The sequence below is a fragment of the Mauremys reevesii genome, linkage group 4, assembly GCF_016161935.1.
Source record: "Mauremys reevesii isolate NIE-2019 linkage group 4, ASM1616193v1, whole genome shotgun sequence".
NCBI lineage: Eukaryota > Metazoa > Chordata > Testudines > Geoemydidae > Mauremys > Mauremys reevesii.
In genome coordinates, this window is record NC_052626.1 from 95773693 (window position 1) to 95799038 (window position 25346).

Genomic DNA, 25346 nt, shown 5'->3' on the forward strand with positions numbered 1-25346 from the left:
GCAGGCAGTCCTAGCAAAGTATGTAATTATTAAAATAATATTGCCATTCTAGTAGTTATATTGCAGTCTTTTATGTGATTCTGAAGATTCCACAACAAATGTCTACGCTCTAATGGTCCAATCCAGCCAAACCAGGCAGGGTTTTCTGAGCTATGCGAGCTGTAGAGGGCTGTGGACATTGGCTTCATGGCAAGGCAGATGCAGAAGCCATACAAAAAAAGGCTTCATTTCCAGAGTTCAGTAATTATGGAACCTCCTGCGTTTCATGAAGGGACTATTCCACCTAATGGAATTGATGAATCCCTAGGCCCCTTCACTTTGTGGCCCCTTGGAAGACACAGATAGGTTCCAGGAGCTAATAAGCAAGGCTATAAAATATAAAGAATCCCAAAGCTGCTGGGAATCGAGGGAAGGGCATTTCTACAAAGCCCAGATTGCTACAGTTATGGTCTGCCTTTCTACCTCTAAAAAGGGGAGCTTCCCCCATCAAGCCTGGATCTGGGAATCTTGGAGTCACATGACCCCCTTTATTCCCTTGTAGAGGAGTCCTACAGAACTTAATGGAAAACTTTGCACAAATATTTTCAAACCACCCCATAAAACATCTCTGAAAATTTCATAATCTCTATGGAATTCTACAGGATTACTCCTGAGTGCATTCTGCACCAAAAATTTAAAAATTCTACACACAAAATTTAAAAATTCTGCAAGCTTTGTTTGTCAATAAATAAATGCAGAGGCTCCAGCATAGCAGTGGGGAGCACAGGGCACTGGCTGCACGAAGGTGGGAGATCACCCTGCAGACCTCCCACCCCCGGGACACTGACTCAGCTGTGAGGCTACACCCTACCCTGACACAGCACAAGGTCTGAGTCTGCCCCAGAAACACCCTGGGGCCCTGCCTCTCTGCGCCAGGCGCAACAGGTGTGGAGTAAGCAGGCTCAACCAGGCAGGATCCAAGTGTGAAGGGGCTCAGTGTGGGGGGATCCAGGTGTGGGGTGAGAGGATTCTGTGTGGGACAATCTGGGTGCAGGCAGCACAGTGGGGGGTCTATGTGTGGGGGGATCTGGATGCAGACAGGCTCTTTGAGGGGGTCCGGGTGCAGGGGCAATGGGACTCTGCAGCGGCTTCCAAGTGAAGGTGGTTGGGGCTCAGCGGAGGAGTCTGGATGCTGGGGGAGTGGGGCTTCTTGGGGTGCAGGTCTGGTTGCATCTAGTTGGGTGTCTGGATGTGGGGGCTCAGGGTGATGCAGGGGGTGGGGCATCAGGGTGAGTGAAGGATGCTCAGTGGATGGTGGTCTGGGTATAGGGATTGGGGTCTGGAGATAGGGGGTCCTGAGGCGGGGGGCTCCAGATGCAGGGATTGAGGTTCAGTGGGGTGGGGTTTGGGTATGGAGGGCTAGAGGAATTCTGGATGTACACAGTGAGGCTTGGCAGGGGTGTATGAGTATGGGAGGTCCGGATGCACGGGATGGGGGAGCAGCTCCTAGTACAGTGACCCCTCCCGCCACAGTTAAGGAGTGATGGGGGCAGGAAGCAGGGGAGGATGCTGAGCTTCCTGCAGCTGGGGGAGGTTTCTGGAGGTGGGTCTGATGCAGCCCCAGACACTCCTTGCAGGGGAAGAGGAAGTCCTGTCCTCTCCTGCCTCCAGCCCAGCCGGGTCTAGCAGCTGACCCTGGCTCAGGTTAGGAGCCACTGGCTGGGGTGTACCTAGCCCCGTGGTGATTTGCCTCTCGACCAGCTGCTTCGAGTGCATGAAAAGATGTACCTTCTCTGTTAGAGAGTGGTGCGCGAATGCTCTTGCAGCTTCTCTTTGCTCCCCTTTCAGAAAGTCATTTTTCTGTGGGGAAGCAAAGAAATCTGTGGGGGACATGATTCTGCACATGCACAATGGTGCAGAATTCCCCCAGGAGTACAGGATGGTTAAAAAAAAAACACTAGAAGAGTTAATCATTTCTATTCACTTCCATAACACTGAATTCTATTAATTTTTTATAGAACTTTATTACATTTCTATAGAAACATAATTTTATCAGATTCTTCCCATAACAGCTCATTTCCATGGCTGGCCTCTAAAATGGAGTGTCACCCAGAAGGAGCTTGCACTCGACAATGCTTTAAAATTCTTCTTCACTCAGTCATGGATGAGGAGACACAGGCTGAGAGCAAAGATTCCCATGAGTCCTAGCAGAACTGAGAGAAGTCCAACCAGGATCTGGACTATGAGCCATGGAGTCTATCTTCTGCCAAAGTGGGCCCCTTAAATATTAGAGTTGGATGGCCTGAAAAGCTGGCTGCATTCTGGAGATCACAATTTAATTGTGTTTGTGTTCACATTTTAAATTACACTCGCACCAAGTCTCTGCCTGCCTTTGTGCTGTAACCGGACACCAAGAGCCTTGCACCATGCAAGAACTTGCAAGATCAAGGCTTTCATTAAAGACTGATGAACAGAGTTTATGAAATCACTTCTGCTGTATGCAGTTGGGGATATTTTGGAAAGAAAATCATAATGACTAGTAAAGAAAACAATGATGGCCAAAACTGGGAACCTAAATTTAGGCTCTTCGGTCCATATTCACTTCAATGCAAGCTGTCCTTCTAAATCATCTAGGTGCTTTTGAAAATCCCATCCGTAGGTACCTAAACATGGACATCAGAGTCTAACTTCAGGCTTTTCTTTCTGAAAATGTTGGCTGATGACATTTAGCATCATATCTGTAGATGTCTCTTGAATACAAAGTAGTAGTAAAAGATAAAATTAAGGGGGCCCTTTTAAGCCCTTTCATTGTATATAATTGCAAATAATATATTGCAAATAACAAAAATAAATGGTTGGCCCTGAAAAAGTTAATACCATGCAGATATGCTAATTTATTTACCATATTCGCTATTTTTTTCTACATATGTTTTTCATATTCTGCAGCATTTATTCATCAGATATTTCACAGAAGCTGTGTAGGAATTTTAAGACTATTTAGTATACACATTTATAGTAAAGATACTTTCCAATGCTCTTTTGCTCTCTGGAAATTTTAGGCACGGGCATTGTGCCCAATGTAACAACACATAAAACAGATGCATTTTTCCATTCATATTGGGCAGGAAGTTTCATATTAAGCATTTCAATAATTGCACAAGAAATGGCATATATATATATATATATATATATATATAAATATATATATATATACACATACTGAAATGTCCCTATGGCTGGATTTATACTGGAAAAATTAGCTGTCCCCTAGAACAGTAAATACCTGAAAAATTAAAATGCCATAAGAATTTTAAACCTCCACCAGGAGTTGGGAGAGCACAGCTACTCTCTGTTTTACTTGAAACCCTAGATTTCACTATTTCCACCACCTTACTTTGATTGCCCAAACATAAGGCCTTGTGATATGGTCACCATCAATTTAGCTAAAGTAGGCCTGCACACAATAGTCCCAGCCATCACAAGAAGTGAAAAACTAGGATCAATATTGCCAGATTAAGGCATAGGCCTAAAGGTCTGTGCCCGCAACCCCAGCTCCTGAGGCCTATGATTATGTTACAATTTCAGCTTTTTTGTTTGTTTGTTTGTTTTGTAAAGTAAGGGCTTGTCTATACTTGAAATGCTACTGCAGCACAGCTGCAGGTGTTCCAATGTAGTGCTTCAGTAGAAACAGTACCTATGCTGACACGAGGGTTTCTCTCATCAGCATAGATAATCCACCTCCCTGAGAGATGGTAGCTAGGTCAATGGAAGATTTCTTCTGTCAATCTAACACTGTCTACAGTGGGAGTTAGACTGGCTTAACTTCGGTAGTCAGAGTTGTGCATTTCTCACACCCCTGAGCAATGTAGCTGGGTCAACCTAACTTTTTAGTGTAGACTAAGACTAAGTCTCCAGCTGTTATCATTGCAAAGAAATAGTTGAAAAGGTGACCATAGCATAGATGATCCAGTGATGTTAGCCTTAATCTGGAGACAACCTGCAATGATAGGTGTGAAAAGTCCGAACTGTCCCATTCATCTCTATGGGGTGTTACTTCCACACCATACTGTGCTGGAAATGTCCAGCCAACACCACCCAGAAAAGGATTGCCTGTGTGTGAGCAGAGTGCAATAAGCCAGCAAACAGATACCCCAACAGCCTGGGTATAAGTACTGGGGCAGGGTCCTGCTGCCATTCCTCCCTTTTTGAGGGTCCCTTGCTCTCCCAAGGGAAGCATGTATGTATATAAGGAGTGAGGGGTGGGAAGGGGGAGAAGGGAGCTGCCACTCCTGAGATGATAAGAGGAAGGGAGAGGAAGTCCCTACCACCACTACTCAAACTGGGAGATGGAACCATGGCTGGGGCAGGGCTACAGGAGTGGTGCCACAGTGGCACTCCATGTCATATCATGAGGTGCCTCAGGCTCTAGATTGCCTCAATCCAGCCTTGTGAGTGGGACTTAAACCCATGTCTTTCATATGAGAGTGCAAGGATGAAATTCTGGTTCTACTAAAATCAATGGCGAAACTCTCAGCTCAGCTTTTCCCCAAGTCTCACCCTCTTGCCTATAAATTTAGCAGCAGAAATACATAAGACACAAGTCTGAAAATTCACCAGTATAAAAAGTCATCTCATGAAGATGAGGGAACATTGGATCAGATAAATGCAAAATATTTTGAATTTTCACAATTAGATGCTGTGTTCAAAGGCAACTCAATGAACATTTGATATTTGTCTTTTCCTACCACAATGAATGAGTCTTCGACACAACCCTTATGAATGATGTTGCACATTTTGGAGAGTTTGTCAGGCGAAGGTGAAATGGGCGGGAGTAGGGTGATCCAGATGTGTGAGCAATACAATTCACAAATAATTTTTCATATTACTAATATCATCATCTCTTCAGTACAGGTGTTCATGATGGATAAGTCCTGCCCTGGCCAGAGCAGAATTATCACCCACTGTGTCCTTTGCAGAAGCACTTTTACTGGCAAAGGCAGGAATTGTCAAGGAGGGGCTGAGGAACACATGCTGAAAGGACTATGCTGCTTCTCTGAGGATCAGCATGCACCCCCATGTAGCACTTGATGCTGATTGAAAGAGAGCTAGACACATACCCTAACCACAGATTGCCTGAGAACTACAGACAGACTTGCCTCTCTACTTTTGTGGATTAAGAGGTGCCTTGTACCCTCATCGCACCCGCAACACCACAGCATAGGATAGGATTTCATCCTTAAACTGATAAAAAGATTAATAATAAATAAAGTAGGATACCTTCTGGCCTCGGTTTTGGTTTTTCCAACCCTCCATCTTGCATTAGCTCAAATGAAAAGGACACATTAATGACCTGGTAATATAATGAACACATTCATTATTGTACATTATTTCCTGCCCAGTGACCTTGGTCAGCATAGGTTGTGTTTAAGGTTACAGAGCCAAATCCTCAGCTGGTGTAAATTGTCATGGCTCCATACATCAGAGGATCTAGTCCATAGAAACCAGGGAACTAATCATTATTCCAAGTATTTTTTGGTCAGAAATCAAATTATTTGCAAATGGGATTGTCCTGATCTGAATAGGATTTGGGCTCAACTGTCCACTGAGAGACAAGTTAATTTTTAAGTAATTTACCAATCTAACAAAAATAAAATAGTAAAAATTGAACACTATATAGTCCAGGTACTGTCCTTGATCCAAATATACAGCTGAATTGCCTTGGATGACAATAGAGATTGTGTGTGAAGACTAAGGGCAGTGTTTGGTCTTAAAATTGTATATTGTGCATATAAGGGAATATGCCTTCATATTTTTAAACTATGTGAAATCTTGCAAATGTCCAGTTTTTGTTGTTCATAATTCGATTCTGCCAGCACTCAGGCACAGACGTCCTATTTAAGTCCATGGCAATACTGAGTATTGCTCAATGGCAGCATTGCAGTGGCTGCCAACAAACAGTTAATATTTCCTAGAAACCAGACAGTTAACACAATTTCCTCCTCTACTCAGATGAGGCAATAACCATAGTATCTCAAATACTACTGTGTAGTAAATGCTGGCAAATGCTGAATTTTTAATGGTGACCACTTTAGTTCCTTTTTTTTTTTAACCTAGGTAGAGTACATCAGTCTTACGTAAAAAGGTTTGTACGGTGTATTACAGGAAGTGTTTTTCTTTATATAAAAATATAAAATCCAACAACAGAATTACCTTTTGTTCAAAACTATCAGGAGTCAAGAAAAAGCTGTGCAGAGGCACAAAATAGCCCTCCAGGAGACCCATTAGCAGCACTAGGTACACACCATCTGCAAACTGTAAGAGACCATGATATGTCTGAGTATATATTCTAAAACGGTATAATTAGTTTGCCTGATAAGCAAGATACCCTTTGACTAATACAGCATGCTGGTGACACTACTAACCTAAATATTTTTAATTGCATCAAAAGATGTAATCTATGTGACTTCTTATGCTTTTATCAGGTATTATGCCTTCATGGCTAAACTGATCTGAGACTGGCATAAACAAGTGGGCATATAAACACCCTGGAAAGAGGTTGTGGCCAGCAGAGACCTGCAGTTATGGGCGTCTTGTCATTGAAGACTGAGTAGATTTGGTAACTGGGAAGTGGATTAATCACTGGAGGAACAGGGGGTTGTGAGCCCACTTCTGTAGTGTGGGAGCCTCGGGATGGCTGGTCTATGGAACCAGATTCAGATTCAATTCAGATTCTGCTGGCCCTGTGGCAGAGGCACAGCCATCTCTTCCGAACTGTTTGTGACATGGCACACAGCCCCAGAGCAGAAGAAAGTAGATATGAATATGTCATCTAATGATTGCACAAGAAATCTCAATATATTGGAAAAAGAGGAGGGGAATAAAGAAACAAAAGGGTTGTCCAGAGTTCAGCAAAGTCCATATTAACCTATTTTTCAGTGTACACAGTTATAGGTAGATGGCATCCATCTAACTTCTATGGTGCATCCTTATTTATTATGAACTATAACTTCACACATTATGCACATGGTTTTCATACATGTTACTTTTAAATTTTAAAACACGTTTCTCAAAAATTTCAGAACAAGATCACCTTCCTCATAAAGAACAATAAGCATGTCAAGCTTTTTAAAAACATGGTTTTGAGTTCCTTGAGATGACATAAATTCTGTATTTTTTTTAAAGAAATGTATTCTTTTCACACTTGTGTAACACAAAAGCAGATTAATGGATTTTTTCTAAACCTGGGCTGAGACCAGGCATGAGCAAATTTTTGCCCAAAGGCAACATTTTAGAGAAAGTCATGAATGACTGTGAAGAGAGATTTAGAATAGAATGGCCATCTCAATCTTATCTATACATCACGACTATCAATGCTAGAACATAGCCTCACTTAATCAAATTCTGTTTATCCAATTCCCCAGGTTATCTGAAGCTGCTCATCATCTCTCTGCTGTTGGAAATACAATCAACCTTTCAGCTTAGCGAAATCCAGTTTCAATGAACTTTTTTAGGGGTCTCTAGGGACATTTGATTAATGAGGGTTCTTCAGTAAGAAAACAATGGAATAAACAAACACACTTAGAAACAAAGCCATATTTCTGAAAGCCTTTATATGTCTCCTCCCATCTCGTTCTTAATTTCACCTGTGCAAAATCTATACCTATTAGAGACTTGAAGTCAGTTATACGAGGGGTTCTGAGACTCTTTCTTAAAAAGAATCATGTCTTAAAGGAAAAAAATGCCCTCTGGACATCTCCCCTCTCACTGGTGATCATGCAGACCACCTTCCTTCCTATCTCATCATGTAACTTCTGTGTGGCCTGCAGCAATTGTTTATATAGAAAAAGAATACCAGGGAAATATTTAATGTATTTTTAGCTTCTTTCCATGCATTCTAGTGACTGGAAACAAGGAGGAGGAGCCAGCACCATGTCACACTGTGGAGCTCTCAGGCTTAGAACCCAGTGATGCAACTGCTTATACACACAATAACTTTACGTATGTAAGCAGTCTCTGTGAATGTCACAGCAGTCCCATGACATTCATTTGAGTAAAGTAAAGGTAGCTGGAATGCAATTGCCCAAGTTGGGATTTGATTCTTACTGCACAAAAACTGCTATGGCATCTCTAATGACCAAAATTGTCTGGACCCTCCTTATATAGTGTACAGCTAATATTAATTAATATTAATGGTAAAGGAAGTACAAATCTTTTGAGGGAATGTGCTCCAGAAATTCAGTTACTACTAGAATAGCTCATTGTCTTTGCAGTATAGTTTTTATCTTCAGATGAAAGACCTATATAAAATTAAGCAATCCAGAGGGATTCCTGGGTGAAATAATTTCTTTGAAGATGGCTTAATAAGACTCTAGTGAAACTTTTGAACATGTGTATAGTACAGTGCAATTGTCCTCCCCTACCAACCAGGGCTATGAATTCTTACCTGGGTTTCCAGTTCTGTAACCTCCAAATTCAGTTTATTCAGGTGCTTGTTCACAAAAGTGATGAGGGTCTGAAAAATAAGAACATGTTGATCAAGGTGCACTTTTTAGAGCAGCAGTTTCAACTTTTCCCATAAGTTAGACTTGCACATGCACAGTGTTTAGAGTTGATTTCTAAATGTTTTAAAGTTACAAACAGAAACCTGCAATTTTTCAAGTATTTTACTCCTAGATTGATTGGTTTTCTGAGAGAGGAACAGAACTGACACGAACACTAATCAGATAATTAAAACACATTGTTATAATGTGATTCTTTTTCAGAAAGCTTAAAAAAAAGATTTGTAGGAGTCTAGAGAGTTGTGTTATTAGATTAGGGTTCAATTTGATAGCAGCTGAAATACATGGGGGCAGATAATCCGCTGATGTAAACTGGCATTTCTCAATTGGCTTCAGCGGAGCTAAGGATCGACCTATTGGGTTTTCTTTTACATTACATACAGGGTACGTTTACGCTGCAATGAAAAACCCCTGTCTGACCCATGCCAGCTAACTTAGGCTTGCAGGGCTCAGGTAAGGGACTGTTTAATTGCAGTGAAGACATTCGGGGGCGGCCCGAAGCCCAGGCTGTAGGACCCTGCAAGGTAGGATGGTCCCAGAGCTCGGGCTGCAGCCCAAAACCAAATGTCTACACAACAGTTAAACAGCCCTTTAGCCATGAGCTAAAAGTCAGCTGGCACTGGCCGGTTGTGGGTGTCTAACATACCCACAGTTACATGACAAAGTTCTTTACAATGGAGACTTCTATATATCTCTCCTGTTCTATCTTCTGAAGCAAAATTAATGTTGATGAAAGCAATAAATGTAACACTCAGAATTTGTAATGACAGGATTATGACTTTCATTTTCACTGTAAAGTTTAAGTTTTATTACATTAAATATGTTAATGTGCTACTTAATTGTATTTCAGAAATAAAACACTTTCCAACCTTTTTTACAACATTGAGCTTGTCTGGAGCATGGTCAAATAAAGTGTCAAATGCATCCCGTTCTGAAAAAATAGTCACATCTGTTAACATAGCAAGCAACAGCTATCCAAGTGCATAATAAACACTAATTAAAGAGCATGAATGATGAAAACAGCAGCATCAGCAGAATATTTTAATGTCGTTTCTTTTTAGTGCAGTTACTGTATATTCGGATTGTTCGTCTCTTTCTATAATCTGCTAGAAACTATTACTGTCTTTTGCCAGTAACATAGATTTTTGCTGGGATTTGGGCTGCTTAATGAAGTGATCTGAACAATGAACTGTAACTTTCTCCCTGAGAATTAACAACGATCAATATTTACCTGTATAAAAACCTAGATAACTAGGCATAGGTAGATAGCGAACCAAATGAATTCATGAACAATGTGAACTTGCACCTTCAGTCACTGAGAGAGCAACATTTGTAACAAAGTGCATGGGATGCTTGCATTGCATCGTGATTTTGGTTGGTTACCACATATTAACAAGTCCACACGTCCCAGTTGTAATATGATGCTTGGTACAGATGATTTTGTGCCACTGTGAAATGTGTCCTGTGACATTTTAATGTCCTAGGTTGCAGGACAACCCCACTGAAATTAGAGCAATCTCTTAAAGACCAGGACAGATATCCAACCTACCAGAGGTGGGAGGACTGAGGTAACAGTGCACTCACCTTCTGAAAAGAAAGAGAGACCTTGAATCATCCCCAAGTTACTCCATTTTGGCTAGTAATTGGGGTGGCACAAAATGACTCCACGGAGAGCTGCTTTTGCCCTCCCTAAACAGAAAGAGCTAGAATGATAACTTTACTCAGTCCCATTGACTTCAAGGGTGATTTCACATGGAGTAAGGTTCTACTCAACATGAGTAAGAGTATCACAGTCTGACCCAAAAAGCATCTCCATGGCCAGCGTTTTTGAACTCAGCTGTGAATAAATTATGTAAACCAGATTAATGTTGTTCAGGATTTTAGTCTCAGTGACATTAAAGGTACAATCTCAGGGTAAAATCATAACAACTCTTTCAATTAAAAGAGACTAAGCTTCTCCATTTCAAGCAAAGAGGAACATAGCATCAAATTCTCTAAAAGGAATGGCAGTTGTATTATGGAACATCATCTTTCATTCATGTTGGGAACCTCTAATCATTAATGTTTTTATATTGAAGTTCTAGGGTGAAATCACCAATCACCTGTAAAATAGCATTTGCTGAAAGGCATAAGAAATTATTTGTTTTAAAAATGGCTATGCTGACATCAAAGTTTCTCTTATTTGTTAACTGCCATCCCAATCTACAACACATGTATTTATATATACTTCTACCCAATATAATGCAACCCGATATAACACGAATTGCGATATAATGCGGTAAAGCAGTGCTCCAGGGGGGAGGGGCTGCGCACTCCAGTGGATCAAAGCAAGTTCGATATAACGCGGTAAGATTTTTTGGCTCCCGAGGACAGCGTTATATCAAAGTAGATGTGTATTTCCCAAGGCAGCAGCAAATCCTGGCCTGACTTATGGTTTGAATGAACAGATCAGCTGCAGGAGAATTAATTAATGTACACTTTGGTAGCCTCAAGAAAATGATAATCATCAAATGAAACTTACCATACCTTCCTGATAATGCCCTATAGTAAAAAGCAAAACAAAATTATTATGTATCTTATTTACATTACTTCATGCTTTTCTTTAAGATGGACAAGAAAACTGCATATATGGCCAGATCCTTAGCTCTGTGGAAACTGGAGTAGGTTAATAGAGTTCAATGGAGCGCCACCAATTTACCCACTTGAGACTCTGGTTCATAGCATCTTGAATCAACTAACATAGTCTTGTTGACTTCAATAAAGGTTCATGGTGATACCAAATCAGGACGGCTCTAGCTTTTTTGCCGCCCCAAGCATGGCAGGCAGGCTGCCTTCGGCGGCACGCCTGCGGGAGGTCTCCGGTCTCGTGGATTCGGCGGCATGCCCGTGGGAGGTCCGCTGGTCCCACGGATTCGGCGTACCCGCCACCAAATTGCCGCCAAATCCGCGGGACCGGCGGACCGCCCAATCCGCGGGACTGGCGGACCGCCCGCAGGCAAGCCGCTGAAGGCAGCCTGACTGCTGCCCTCGCAGGGACCGGCAGGGCGCCCCCCGCGGCTTGCTGGAGCACTGGTGCCTGGAGCCGCCGCTGTACCAAATAGTACACTTCCTACTGCTGAGCCAAATCAACATGCCTTCTCTTGTGGAAAAGGTTTTTGCTATGTTTAGTTCATGAACTCTTTTCCCTTTGCCCCAAATATCCAGTTGTTACGGCCACTACAATAAAGTGCTAGCCAAAACAACAATGCCTGGACTAGGTTCTTAAGGACTGCAAATTGTTTAATTTGATCCTTCATAAAAATATCACACTTGTAATAAACCCATAATAATGAGGATTAATAATGAGTCATTATCCTGAACACTCCTCACTCTATTAGAAAGTAGGATTTTCTGCTGTTGCTTCTTGCTGGATTTGAATAATGTTTCCACTATACACTGCACTGTGAGATCACATGTAAGTGTTTTACCACTGTCACTTATGCTTCTTCAGAGCTTAATGGCGAATGAAATATTGGGGAACAGTTTTTTCTTTTCAGTGCTAATTTAGCACTTGATCAACTGAACTGTGAAAGGTAAAAGCATAAGACATACCCCTCTTCTTGTCTGTTTGAAAAACATATTCAGACCATTTTGAATGTATAGTATTTGAAACAGGATGCAATATAGAGTTCTTCAAATGCACAAATTTCATACATATTTGCTCTACCTTTCCTATGGTCTCAGTATTTTGAAGATTTGCCGTTACTTTGTCATTAGTAATTTCAACTTGGTAATGTTACATTTTGAGAGGCATGTTTGAAAGCCCTGTAAAGACTAAACTATAATCACTAGCTGAAGCATGATCCCTCCTGGAACCCCAATAATGAAATCTAAATATCACCAAATGGTTGAATTTTTGAGACACATCTGTGTTCAATTACTGAACTGCTGGCAACAGTGGTGTTGACATACTCAGTGTTACCAGTTATTTCCTCTTGGATTTGTCGGGACTGGAGGATTCCTTCTCGTTTCTGGAAAAAAAGAATTGGTTTTTGTTTAGTTTAGTTTAGTACAGTTTAATGTTTAGGGTACTATATAAATTATCTATGATCTACAAATGTCATCAGATAAACATAAAAATAAAAATCTACCTTTTTTTTCAAAAGTGACTGTATTATTTTATTTCCATTTGTATGTATTCCACAGAATTTAGTCCAAATAACTCATTTGTATGTATTCCACAGAATTTAGTCCAAATAACTCACTTGTTAAAATAAAAAGTTAAGAATGGCCACCAATGGTATAATACTAAGAGACTTGAAATGTCACCTTGTGTAACAGAGAACCTAAGGACTAAACTATCTGTTTCTTCCCCTTTCTCCATTTTTCTTCCCTTACTTTTCTGTCTAAGGCTCCAGTTCAGCAAAGCACATGAAACAGCTTAAGCACACACATAGGAGGTTTGCTGAAGAGAGAGGGTGTGCTGAACTGCAGCCTATGTTGAAAAAGCAGCCCAGGCAAAGGGTGCCCACTCAGTCCCAGTTTTTGTAATCCTTTACTCCCATTCTAGCTGTCCTTTCTTTCCCTGTTCCCTCTCTTCATCCTTATTATTATTTTTATTTCAAACTTGCCATTTTTTGCTCCTCTCTGCCTTAGAGGCTGTGTTTGTTTGGGAAGATACTTCAAAATGGAGGACAAATATACACAGGGCCTGATCTGGATTCCAAGTCAGTGTTAGTTTTACTTCAATGTTTTATGGATCAGGCCCATATACAGGAAGACCCTTGCATGTGCTAATTAGTGGTCAGTGCTGTACACTGGCTAAGGGGTTGACTGACTGTCAGAAAGTCTGAGTTAGTTGGCAAAGGAAGCAGCCTCAGTTCCTTCCCTTACACTGATCACTGCCATTTTGGCCTTGGAGTACACATTTCATGTATGTATTGCCTCTCTTGGTGTTCTCTTTGTTAACTTTAATCAATGGTGGTCGTCAAATTTTGTAGTACAAAAAGAAAAATCAGGCAAGCTCTGAGTGTTAGTCCACTCTCCATCACACAAGGCAGTGTCAAAGTAATTTTATACTTGTCCTAAGATCACACACATGACCACTACATGAAAGAGTCTAGAGAACAACTTCAAAGAACACTGATTGTTCCTCCTCTAAAAAGAGGGGTACCGTGGTCATGGTGGCTACTTAGCAATGAGGCAGTGGTATCTGTGAAGCTACTACTCCCTTGCTTGAAGAGAAGAGATGCATGGGCAACCCCAGTGCAGAGTCCTGCTGCTCAGACTGCATGGTGGGACGAGGATTTGGCTTGGTTTGATTATATTACTATCAACTGACATTATACAAATATATAAAATTTAGTTTTGAGGAGAAAGTCATATATCATAGAATATAAGGATTGGAAGGGACCTCAGGAGATCATCTAGTCCAACCCCCTGCTCAAAGCAGGACCAATCCCCAGACATATTTTTGCCCCGGATCCCTAAATGGCCCTCTGAAGATTTGAACTCACAACCCTAGGTTTAGGAGGCCAGTGCTCAAACCACTGAGCTATCCCTCCCCCAGGTTTTTATGTTCCAGGTTTGTTTGTTTTGTAACTATAGATTTAAGTAAGTACTAAAGTTCTAATTTCTGGTTGAAAGTACCAATTGCACTTAGCTAAAAACTTCATATTGAGGGAAGAGATGTTACACATTAAAAAACTGCAAACAAAGAAACAAACCATAGTGATGCTTGTATATGTCTCTTAATTAAACATGGCTCAGATAATGGCTGCTGAGACGTGCGGCACTGTGTAAATTACTGAAAAAACACATTTTTTCTGTGTAATGCTCCAATTATTTAGGGCTGGGTTGAAACCTTAAAATTCAGCCTGAGTAAGGGGCAGTATATGGCTGTACTGCCCCAGGAACTGAGGAGGAACATGACTGTGATGCAGTTTCAATCTGGCTTCTCACCCTTGCTCCAGGGCAGAAAGAAACCTTTTTTGCTGGCCCAATTTATGGCCCTCTCTGTGCTAGAGCTGAGGTGCAGTGGTGCATTATGAGGGGAGAGGGGTACGAAGCCCAGGCTTTGCCCAGTGTCTGCACCTAAGGGGAGTAGCAGCATAAAAGATGGCAGTTGTTCACCCCTCTGTGTAGGATGGTGATGCAGGGGGATAATCGGGATCCTTGTACTCCCTGTGCAGGAATGCAAAATAATCTAAGACATGACCAAACAACATTCTCTAGTACAGTTTAAGAACAAGTACTTCACTAACTAGAAAATTCCTATGAATGTTAATGGGAGTTCTGAGTCTAAATCCCCCATTAACTAATGCGAAAAGAGACATCAGGCATTGCCCCAGTCTGGTGCTGGGCATTCAATGCTGCTAATGTTAATGAAATTTCCACATTGCCCAAATACCCCACACCTCAATTGGATACTTCACATCACAATGGTCAACCAGCATGTTATGCTTTATGCAGTATTTTCCAATGCTTTTCATTTGTAATGAAAGAGACGGACAGAAGCCCAAAGTGTATACGGTTGCCAACCCTCCAGGATTGTCCTGGAGTCTCTAGGAATTAAAGATTAATCTTTAATGAAAGATTATGTCATATGATGAAATCTCCAGGAATTCATCCAACCAAAGTTGGCAACTCTATAAATGTAGCAATTGGAGAATGGACCTCTGAAAAAGTAATTTAAGAACTTTAAACATGTAGATTCCTTATATAGCACTTGTGTACATTAATAGCTGATCCTGATGGAGAAGTCATTTGACATTGTGTAGGTTGCTTTGAATTAAATGGAAAGTGACACAATATTAAAAAAAAAAACGGTAGCAGGAGCAATGTTATTGACTCAGAGTTAACCATCCAAAATCGTATTTCAAATAAACAAAGATGTTTCAAAACCTATCCCCATTTCCCAGTAACGCCATTAAAAAATGCTACTACAAATTCCACAGGACAACACAAAATTTTAAAAAAAACTTGTTTTCAAACTCTGTGCTGCGTTTGATGGATGTGACCTGTCAGCTATTCCATATAAATAGAGCTGGTTGGGCTTTGGAATTTCCATTGCACATTATATTCTGATGATTTAAAGAAATTGTTTCAAATGGGAACAAACCCCCACAAATTTGAAATTACCAGCAAAACAAAATTTTAAAAATGTTTTGATTAGGGATCATCAAAAAGTTCATATCAACAGCGTTGAAAGTTTTAATTTTGACATTAATATTTTGATGAATTTAATTTTGACTTTTAAATTATATTAAAATACTGTAAAATATGTTATATGTATGTATATGTATGTTATACATATACAGTGATGTCTAAATAATATTAAAATTAATATTTAATATAAGTCAAATTAAATTAATTGAAACATTTCAACTTTGTTGAATCAAAATATTTTTGCCATTCTCCCACCAAAATCTACACATTCCCACAGAACATTTTGAATTCTACAAAACTCCGTTATTCAACATAAAACAGAAATAAGCTTGTACCTGTGATATCAACTCATACATTTTTTATCACAGAGTTTATTGCTGAAATGAAGGGCAAAGTTCATCCTCTTCTATTGAAGACACAGGGAATTAGGTTTCAGTTCAGAGACTTCCCTTCAAATAGGGATGTGTGTTCACACCAATGAATTTTAACATACAAGCTACCCTTTGGAAGTTAATGCATTTACAGTTCTGCTGGCGCTAATCAGTAATAACTGTAAGGTTGCATTCCAGGCTATGCAAGCTCCAGCTGGTCACAGATCCTTCTTGTTATAAAAGCCATTTCTGTATTAAAACATATCTTGGAGGGTGGTGGTGGTGGGGAAATATCTGAAAATAAAAGTGGTTGTGTTGTTTATCATTTGACGTTTCCTCCTTTCCCTGACTGAGCATTTTGGCAGTGTTTTCTTTACTATGGCCCAAGGCTGCAGTGCATACTCAGACAAAACTCCCACTAAGTCAAAAGGAGTTTTGCCTATGCAAGATCTGCAGGATTAGGCCCCATAAATTTAACTTGGTGACGACTGCTTTTATAATCTGCTCCATGACACTGAAGTATGGGAACCATTCTGCAGCCTCAGAGAATGAATATATCTTTGGAAGTGCTCTTGGGTCCAAGTGATTTTATGAGAGCCTGGAGGCAACGCTGCTTTGAAACACTTCACTCCTTCCCAGAGTTTAAGAGTTGGTAGAGCTTCCAAGCACCCAATGAACCATGTTTAGGATGGTGCAACACTCTCTGCTCTTTGGGCCCAGACCAGCTCATTTTTCCTTTTATGGTCACTCATGTCCCATAGGGTTCTAGAATGGAGCAGTTCCTCTACTAAGGGGAATGCAGGGCCACCAATGTGCTTGGGCACTATGCATGGGCACCAGGTTTCTTATGCTCTTCCCACAACCCTTGCATGCAAGCTAGGCACAATCTGCCCCACAATCATTTGAATATTATACAGAGTAAAGAAATGCAAAATTAAGGCATGATCCAGCTCTTCCTGAACACTCCCTCTCGCTTCAGTGGAAATTTAACAGTACTCTCATCGCATGAAAAAAAAAAAGATACCTATACTGGAAATAAAAAAATCTACAGGAGAGAAAGGACAATAATATACAGAAATGAACCAGGAAAGATCCAAATGCATCATTTTTCAGAAACCGGCTTATAACCTAGATTTTTAATTACTCTAATTGCTAACAGCTTTTGTGCAAAACAAAGGAAGGAAATCTAGGTTAAAATTACTCTTTCATCAGCACTGTGCTGATTATCTGTTGGGTTTTATCATGTTATTTATGTCAGAAACAAATTTGTATTTCAGTAAACTAACCCCAGCCAACACTGCAACCTTCATATTTTGTGTGTATAAAACTGATAACAAAAACCTGAAACACATAAAGGGCTTTTTTATGTATTTTTTCTCCAATTCCCCCTCCCACCTCCACTCACACACATTCCCTCTATCTTTATCAAATTGCAAACAGTGGCATTTAAATAACAGGCCTCTTATAGTCTACTGAGCTTTCCTTGCCATGACCTTATTTTACAGAATATATCAGGGTTTGAAGCTACTAGGCTTTCTAATGTAAACAGTGAAAAAAGGCCTAAGGCTGCATTTATTGTTCCTTGAAACTTCCATTTCACTCAAATGGGCATTGTAGGTCCACAAGGGATTTAGAATTAGGCCCACTGTGTATAAAATAACCACACGGATAAAAAAACAAAAATGAATTATTCTAAAAATACTGGGCCAGATCCTTAGCTGCTGTAAATCGATGCAGCTGCATTGACTTAATTGGAATTACATTGATTTATATTGGTTGAGGATCTGGCTCCGTGGGGCTAAATCTCCTCCCACATTGCACTGATTCTATCCCAGTGAAACTCCACTGGCCCCAGGGCACTTACTCCTGATTTACAGCAGTTTAATAGAGGAGAAACATGCACATTGACCCAGTCCTGCTTGGTCTGTGCTGGAACAAAACCTGGTTCTCATTCTGTCCCCTACTTAGCAATGCTTTTCAGGGTATGTCTATAGTACAGTAACAGGGTATGATTACAGCTTGTGTAGGGATACTCAGGTACCAGAGCAGCGAAGCCACAGTAGCATATAAACTAGCATATGAGCTAGCTCCCTGCGTAATTACCCAGGGTTCTATGCAGGCTTATCCAGCCTGAACTGAAGCCCGTGTTGCTGCTGCTGCTTCACTGCTCTGGGATCCAAGCTAGGTAGATTAAAGCTAGCATGCTTACATGTATTAGGTTCATTTTTCAAGAAACTCATCAATCAATTTCAAAAACATTTCCAGGAGTTAAGTTACATTTAATCTTTACCTGGACAACAACTTGAATGGACACATGGTCAGGGAGTCTGGTGCTCAAAAATATTATGAATGCAACCAAAAGAGATGAAGTATCGCTACAAGTCTTTTTGCATGAATCAGCTGTGATTGCAGAAAAGACATACCCTTATACTCATGTAGCTCCATTGACTTGAGTAGAGTTACTCCTGATTTACATCATTGTACTACATAAGAGGCGAAACAAGCCCATTGACTTCAATGGGAGTTTTGTCACAATAAAGAGGAATGCAAGATTTGGCTCCTTATGGCTATATTTTTCACATTTTTTCCCTCTCCCCATTTGGTCCTTTTCCTAAGGATGACCTCACAGGTACATTCTTGGCTTCTTGGATGGTGGTTATTAGCACTTTGAGATAAAATCATCCTTTTAATATTTGTATAACATCCAAATCAGGAAGGGAAAGTGTTTGATTGAAAGTTATTTTCCTCTGAAGCCTTACACTCATCAGTGCAGTCTCACCATGGGTCACTTTGATCATATTTGGAGAAAGCCCTCCAACTGGAATTTTAAATCCAACGAGCAGGATTATCAGCCTTCAGCGATATATCTGCCAGAAGTTCCCCCTGAGCTTTCTTTATTAGTAAATTACCAAATTCAAAAACTTTTCTGACATGTGAATGGTGGAAATAAGAGCTGTTATTTTTTTAGATTTGCCTAATAGATCTTCAAGTCATGCATATTTGAAGAGAGCCTAAATAATGTCTTCTTGCAAAGAGATACTGCAGAAGAGCCCCAGGCAAGCAACATAAACAAACCAACAAAAAAGGTAAAGGCTACTAAGCTGTGAAAAATAAAGGCAGAACTGATTTGTAGACAAGGGAAAGCAGATTACATGGCAAGAAGCAGAACAAAATATAGCAAGCACAAATAGAATTGAGTCTAGTAGGGAAAATATAACAAACAGAAGAGCCTGGAAAGTTTAAGCAGATTGGGCTCTAATATGGAGTGTGATTGGCACAGAAAAATCCAATTGATGGTTTCTTTATGAAAGAGCCAAAACTTGTAATCAGTCTAGATTAGTGTATATAAGGCTGAAAAAGAATATTTATTCACCTAACATGGATTTGGATTTAATAAAGGGTGACAATTCATCACTCAGTGCAAGGGCTGATTTAAATATCTGCACTAGGAAGGGGCAGTGAGAAGATCGCCAGAAATGAGATAAATATTAACTCTAGAGATCATACTGTGTGATAAATAGACAAATACATTCCAACAATAATATTTAATACATCTTAATGTCATAGTCTGCCCACTTTGCAATCAAAATAAAATATTCGGAGGCACGGCTCAGTCTGGGAAAACACTCATTCTTTTGCCTTCTGCTTGAAGCATTGTCAGCCAGCAAAACACATGTGTGCACACACACACGCACTTGCACATACATGTATTAGGTTCATTCTTCAACAAACTCACCAATCAATTTCAAAATCATTTCCAGGAGCTGAGTTATGTTTCTCTTACCTGGACAACAACAACCTGAATGGACACATGGTCTGGGAGTCTGATTGGTGCCCGAAAATACTGTGACAATGCAACCAAAAGACGAAGTATTGCTACAAGACTTTTTGCATGAACAGCTGAAATAGATATTAAAAACACAAGTTACATAAGGAAAAGTAACTAAGGAAAATATTTATTTTTGCTTGCAGGAACACCAGGAAATATGGGATACTTTTTCCCTTGGCATCTGAACTCACTGGAGGCTGCTATCAGGGTACCTTTTCTTCAACTGCCTTCCTGCTTTCCATAAATCAGCTGGTGGTAGAAATGAAGTGAAAAAATATATATATTAGCTTTTGCAATAGGTCTGGATGCCATTGGCTTGGGAAGGTGGAAATCTAAACCTGATCCAAAAGCCAGATTTTATGTACGGCCGCTTAAACAGCTGTCTATGCACTCCCTATGCTGGTCCTTTATCCTCTTTATTTCAATATGGATTTATGAACTATCAGAAAGATATTTTTGTATTCATAACATGCACTTTATTCATTTTTAAGTGTCACAACGTCTGCAGGATGATAAATGAGCCTATTTTGGCTGAAGCCTTGAAGCAATAACTTACTAAACTCAGTGACTCAAACATTCCTCATGAACTTGTTATAGTTCTTCTTGTTATTTTAGCTTTTTCTCAGCAGGTTGCATAAGGGTAGTCAACACTAGCAAGGATGACAAGATATCAAAGGACTTACTGTAGATAAGCTGTAATCAAGTATCGACCCACTGACATCAAAGGGGAATCTATTTCTAACTTTAGCACTTCCTTTCCTTATTGTTTTTGCTTGTGTCCAGATTTGCACTGCATTCCTTAGGGCAATGCTCTAAAATGATGGTTGACAGCTACAAAACAATGCTGCACATTTTCCATACATAAACTGACCAATAACTACTAAGTTATTACACAAGTAAAATGGTAAGAGAGTCAATTAAATGTTCTCCTCCATCATTTCTAATCTGAGTCACAAACATGTGCCAGAGATTTCTCCGCCAAAACACCACATGATTTGGCACAGAAGGCAAACTTTGTTGGGGATACTACGGTCAAGAATGAGGTGCTTTGGCAGAGCTGGATAGGGAAGACTGACCTGCACCTACTTGCCCTACAATTGGCTTGAGCCACTGCTGTCAATCTCCTACCTTAGCACTAAAACTCTCAAACACCTATAACACATTAAAACAAAGACAAGTCAATCACAGGGTCACCCTGCCCCCACCCCCTACATCCTGCAGTATAGGAGCCAGGAGGGAATGGAAGAAAACTATAGGGCAAAAAGTATGAAAGGCAGCTGTGCTTAATGTTCACCCTGCCTCCTCATACCTACCTCTTTTACCACCATAGATCTGTGTTGACAATGGGACTTTGGGGATGAAAGGGAACGTGGCTCAGGGTGGGGGAAGAAGATAGAAAAAAACTGCTATAAACCTATTGGCCAAGATTTTTAAGAATGACCTTGTGATTCTGGGTGCCCACCTTGAGACACTTTAAAAGGGGCCTGGTTTTCAAAAAGAGCTGAGCTGAAATACAGGCCCCTTTAAAAGGTCACAGGATGGGCAAAATCATCCTGTGGCCCCCTCCTGCATTGCCAGCTGTTATTATGGGTTTTTTTTTTAATACATTAAAGGCTAGGGGTGAAATCCTGACCCCACTAACATCAATAGAAGTTTTGCAATTGACTTCAGTAGAGCCAAATTTTCACCCTAAATATATTCAGTTGGCTTTGATCCAATCTAGCTATATGCAAGCACATTACCTGCAAATAACGTGCAAAAGGGTATCAGTGTGCCTAAATACTGCTGTTATGCATGCTGCATGCATACATATGATAAATGCAGCTGCAAACAGGTAGGCAGGCACATTTCAGTGCACAGATGTCATGTTTTGAAAATCTGGCTCTGAAAGGTTGAGCATCAGTAGAGAATGAAGAGAGAAGTTGTTGCATTCACTCTCATCCTCCCCTTATTGTGCAGCTACCACCAGGAAGGGCAGGAATTGGTGGAATTACTATTCTATGTTCATGAGTTGCAGCTGGGAACTATAATATCTATACTATCAACAAACGAGCATTCCCTTGTGAAACATGCAACTTACAGTCAACGGTCCACTTGATGCTCCTTGGAGGAAGTTTAAGGGTTTCATTAATCTTTTCAAGAACTGTCTGTAACTTCTGCTTCTGAGCAATTTCAGACTGCGTGACTTCAGCAACATTCAGTTTTTCACTCTCAAGTTTCTCTGAAGTGATAATGGAAGGAAAAAAAAAACAACAGCCAGTCTACTCCTTAATCCTAGGTACCATGAGTAATATATGTGAAGACATTCTGTTCCAATGGATTTTTGGAAGATATCAGGCATCATAGTTTTAAAATTAACCCTTGATTTCTCAGCCTGTTCAGCGAAGGATACTCGTTTTCCCTTAAGGGGATTTCCAGTCTCATTTTGGAATCCTAACAATATCACCCACATTTTCCCCTTATTTCCCCTAACCTTTTAGTCTAAAGTAGTGAAGGGTTGGATGCAACTCCTTCTAGAGCACATCTAAGGGAGTTAAACATGCTGATGCTGCCTCCACAGCTCTACCACAAGGGATCTTCTGCACAGAAGTGAATTGCGCTACAGAGCAACAAACCTGATAGAGACAAATATCATGCTTAAAAAGGTTTGATTCATCCACTCCAAACCAATAGCTTCTCCTTCAGTGAATTACTGCCTTAAGCAATATGAATAAAAGCCAGGTGTGAACCAATGGAAGTGAGTCCCTACAGGGATTTGCAGTGGTTTAAGTAAATCAATTTTTAAAACTGATTTTGGAAACTATTGCAAGTTGTGTGTATAGACAAGGACTTTAATTTAATGCACAGTAGGTCTGTGTAATGATAAAATGGCACAAACATATTTTCAAGTTTAGTGATGATTAAAGATATTTTATCAACCCAATTTTAACAAAATGTATTGGTTAATTTAAATAGTGTTCTTTCATCCAGAATTTGTGAAATTATCTAATAATTTGGATGTGCATAAGGGCTTAGATGACTGTATGATTTCCATCCATAAATATAATTTCCAATTCTGGAATATCTGAATGCAAACTTTTTACTGAGCAGAAATTTGTCAGAAGCAATTGTAATTTTAAAAAAAGATAAATATTGCTATTAATAATATTTATCACTCCTATGCTGGAGTTCTTTTCATTTGCAAATTGCTTTATCAACATCAATTGATTAATCTTCACAACATTCCTGTGAAGTAGGCAAGTATAATCATCCACATTTTACAGTTTTAGAAACTGATACAGTGAAACTAAGTACAGAGAAGATAAGTGGCTTGCCCAAGAGCAAAAATTATAACCCAGGAGCTTCTGACTCCCAGTCATTGCTCTGAATGTTTCATCCTAAACTCTCACATTGTATTATCAATGGAGACGTAATTTCAAAACAAACTTATTGAAGGTGCTTTTGAAATTGATAGTAAGCAATGCGAAAAAAATCCAATGGGCCCAATTGTCCTAATTCAGGAATAACTGTACTGTCGTCAGTGGAACTGCACAGGTATAAGTGTGAGCAGAATCAGGCTCCATTACCATTATTAGCAAAGACAATACTTGATAATGTTTTTGTTAAACTGCCAGGCTCCTCCCAACCACTGATTAACAGTTAAAGATAATTTAGCAATAAAACCACCCTGATACCACCACCACAAATAAAACACTTAATCACCCGTCAGTTTAGTTTCACAAAAGAAATATTCAGCTTGTGAGTTTATCTTGCGTCCATTGATGTTAATGGCAAATCTTCCAGTGGAAGAAGGCATGGAGCCTAATAGCCCACTTCTGCAAGGATCAACATGAAGTCAATGGGCCTCTTGCATGAGCACCGGGAGAGGCGGGCTTAAATCTTCAGAGGTCTGATCCAAAGCCTATTAAAGGCGGTGGAAGGATTCCTATTGACTTCAACAGGCTCTGGATCAAGCCCAGATAAATGAAATATTAATATCTATAGTAAATTAATTAGATTGTGTCTGATGTATGTTTTTGGGTTGCACAGAAGTCAGTGGGGCTCTGCTCACATGGATCCAATACAGGAACAGAGCTATATTAATTGAATCACAATGTGTTCCATTTCTTAATCATTCATAGAGGTAAAATCTCTTTATGGACCTGGTCTGCCTGACCATTACTAGAACTGCTCATAGAATGTTTCAAGATTAGTTTCAGATACTGGATTTTACTGTAATCACCAAGAAAGTGGCTTCCAAGCCAACAGTTAAGTTACATGCCAGCTCTGCTTTCATAGTCTTTTCTTTCTCTCTCTCTCAGTTGAAGCTCAGTTTGCAGCCCACTGGGTATCATTATCTCACTAACATTAAATCAGACCTCAAATCAGATAGAAACTTCAACTTTCCGGAGGGACTTTGAGATTTGAATAAACTAAACTATGGAACCAGCACAGATTAAAAACATCCACCATTTTAATGGAAATACCCTCGCTTTCAAACTTGCTTTCCACTTGTCACATAGTTGAGTTTCTACAGCACACATGCAGATAATACTTTTAATTGGAGAGAGATTTGCTGCCAAGACTAGAACCGTGCCTCCAGCACCCCAGGTATGCATTATATCCTTTTTATCAACTACAGTGTAACACACAGTACAATGTAGTTGAGAAAACTTTGCTTCCTCTATACTACAGGATACAGCCTATTGCTCAAGGATCTTAGAACACTGAGCTATTTTTATATCATTTTAGTGCAACAAATGTAAAATGATACCAAGCCTCTTCTAACTAGGAATGAGTGGCCCACTTACTGAAAGTGCACCAACAGCATGCATATATATACACATATATAGTTTCTTACCAAATAATTTCTGTAATACTTGTCCATCATACATGTCTTCAGCAAGGTCTTTCACAATGATCCTTTCTCCTACCAATACATCATTAATCCAGTCAATTAATACCTATATGAGGAACACAACATTTGTCAGAATTATGCATTGTGTATTTACAATGTAAAACATATGTCATTTTATACAACATCAGCAAACACTCAGCAAAGAGAGCACCAGTGCTGAAATGGCAACTGGTGTGGAGTTCCAGCAAGAGCAAATAGAAGAGACTCAGGCATAGAAGGGGATAAGAAATTTTTGCTGGTTACACCAACGATGATTGAGTGCATGACACAGAGGAGAGATTGATCTAACCCTTCTTGGAAGGAAGGGTCGGGGTAGCACAGAGCTCTGAGTATGGGACTGATGCAAGCCCTTTTAGGCCAATGCCTTTTCATTGATTTCAATGGGTTTTGTACCAGGCCCTTAGTGAGAGGAGAAAGTTACTGAAGTCAGCCTCTAAAGCAGCTACCTACTGATGCTCCTGGTATAAGATAGAGAAAGGAGCTACAGAGGAAATCAGAGTAGTTTTATGATTAGAGGAGGATTGGGATTGAGCACTCCTGGGTTCTATCCTAGACTCTGCCACTAG

At 40.1% G+C, this 25346-nt stretch overlaps 1 protein-coding gene across 3 annotated transcripts in view; it reads right to left on the reverse strand.

The window, feature by feature from the left end:
• The window catches only part of PARVA (parvin alpha), a 90594-nt gene that overhangs the window by 2377 nt on the left and 62871 nt on the right, over nt 1-25346 (reverse strand). For all 3 annotated transcript variants that reach the window (XM_039537416.1, XM_039537414.1, XM_039537415.1), the window contains exons 4-12: nt 24724-24826; nt 21964-22104; nt 19839-19954; nt 12489-12547; nt 11059-11078; nt 9407-9468; nt 8423-8491; nt 6190-6291; nt 5257-5329 (exon numbers count right to left, since the gene is read on the reverse strand). In XM_039537416.1, the coding sequence (XP_039393350.1) occupies nt 5257-5329; nt 6190-6291; nt 8423-8491; nt 9407-9468; nt 11059-11078; nt 12489-12547; nt 19839-19954; nt 21964-22104; nt 24724-24826 (745 nt within the window). The remainder of the gene's footprint in view (nt 1-5256; nt 5330-6189; nt 6292-8422; nt 8492-9406; nt 9469-11058; nt 11079-12488; nt 12548-19838; nt 19955-21963; nt 22105-24723; nt 24827-25346) is intronic.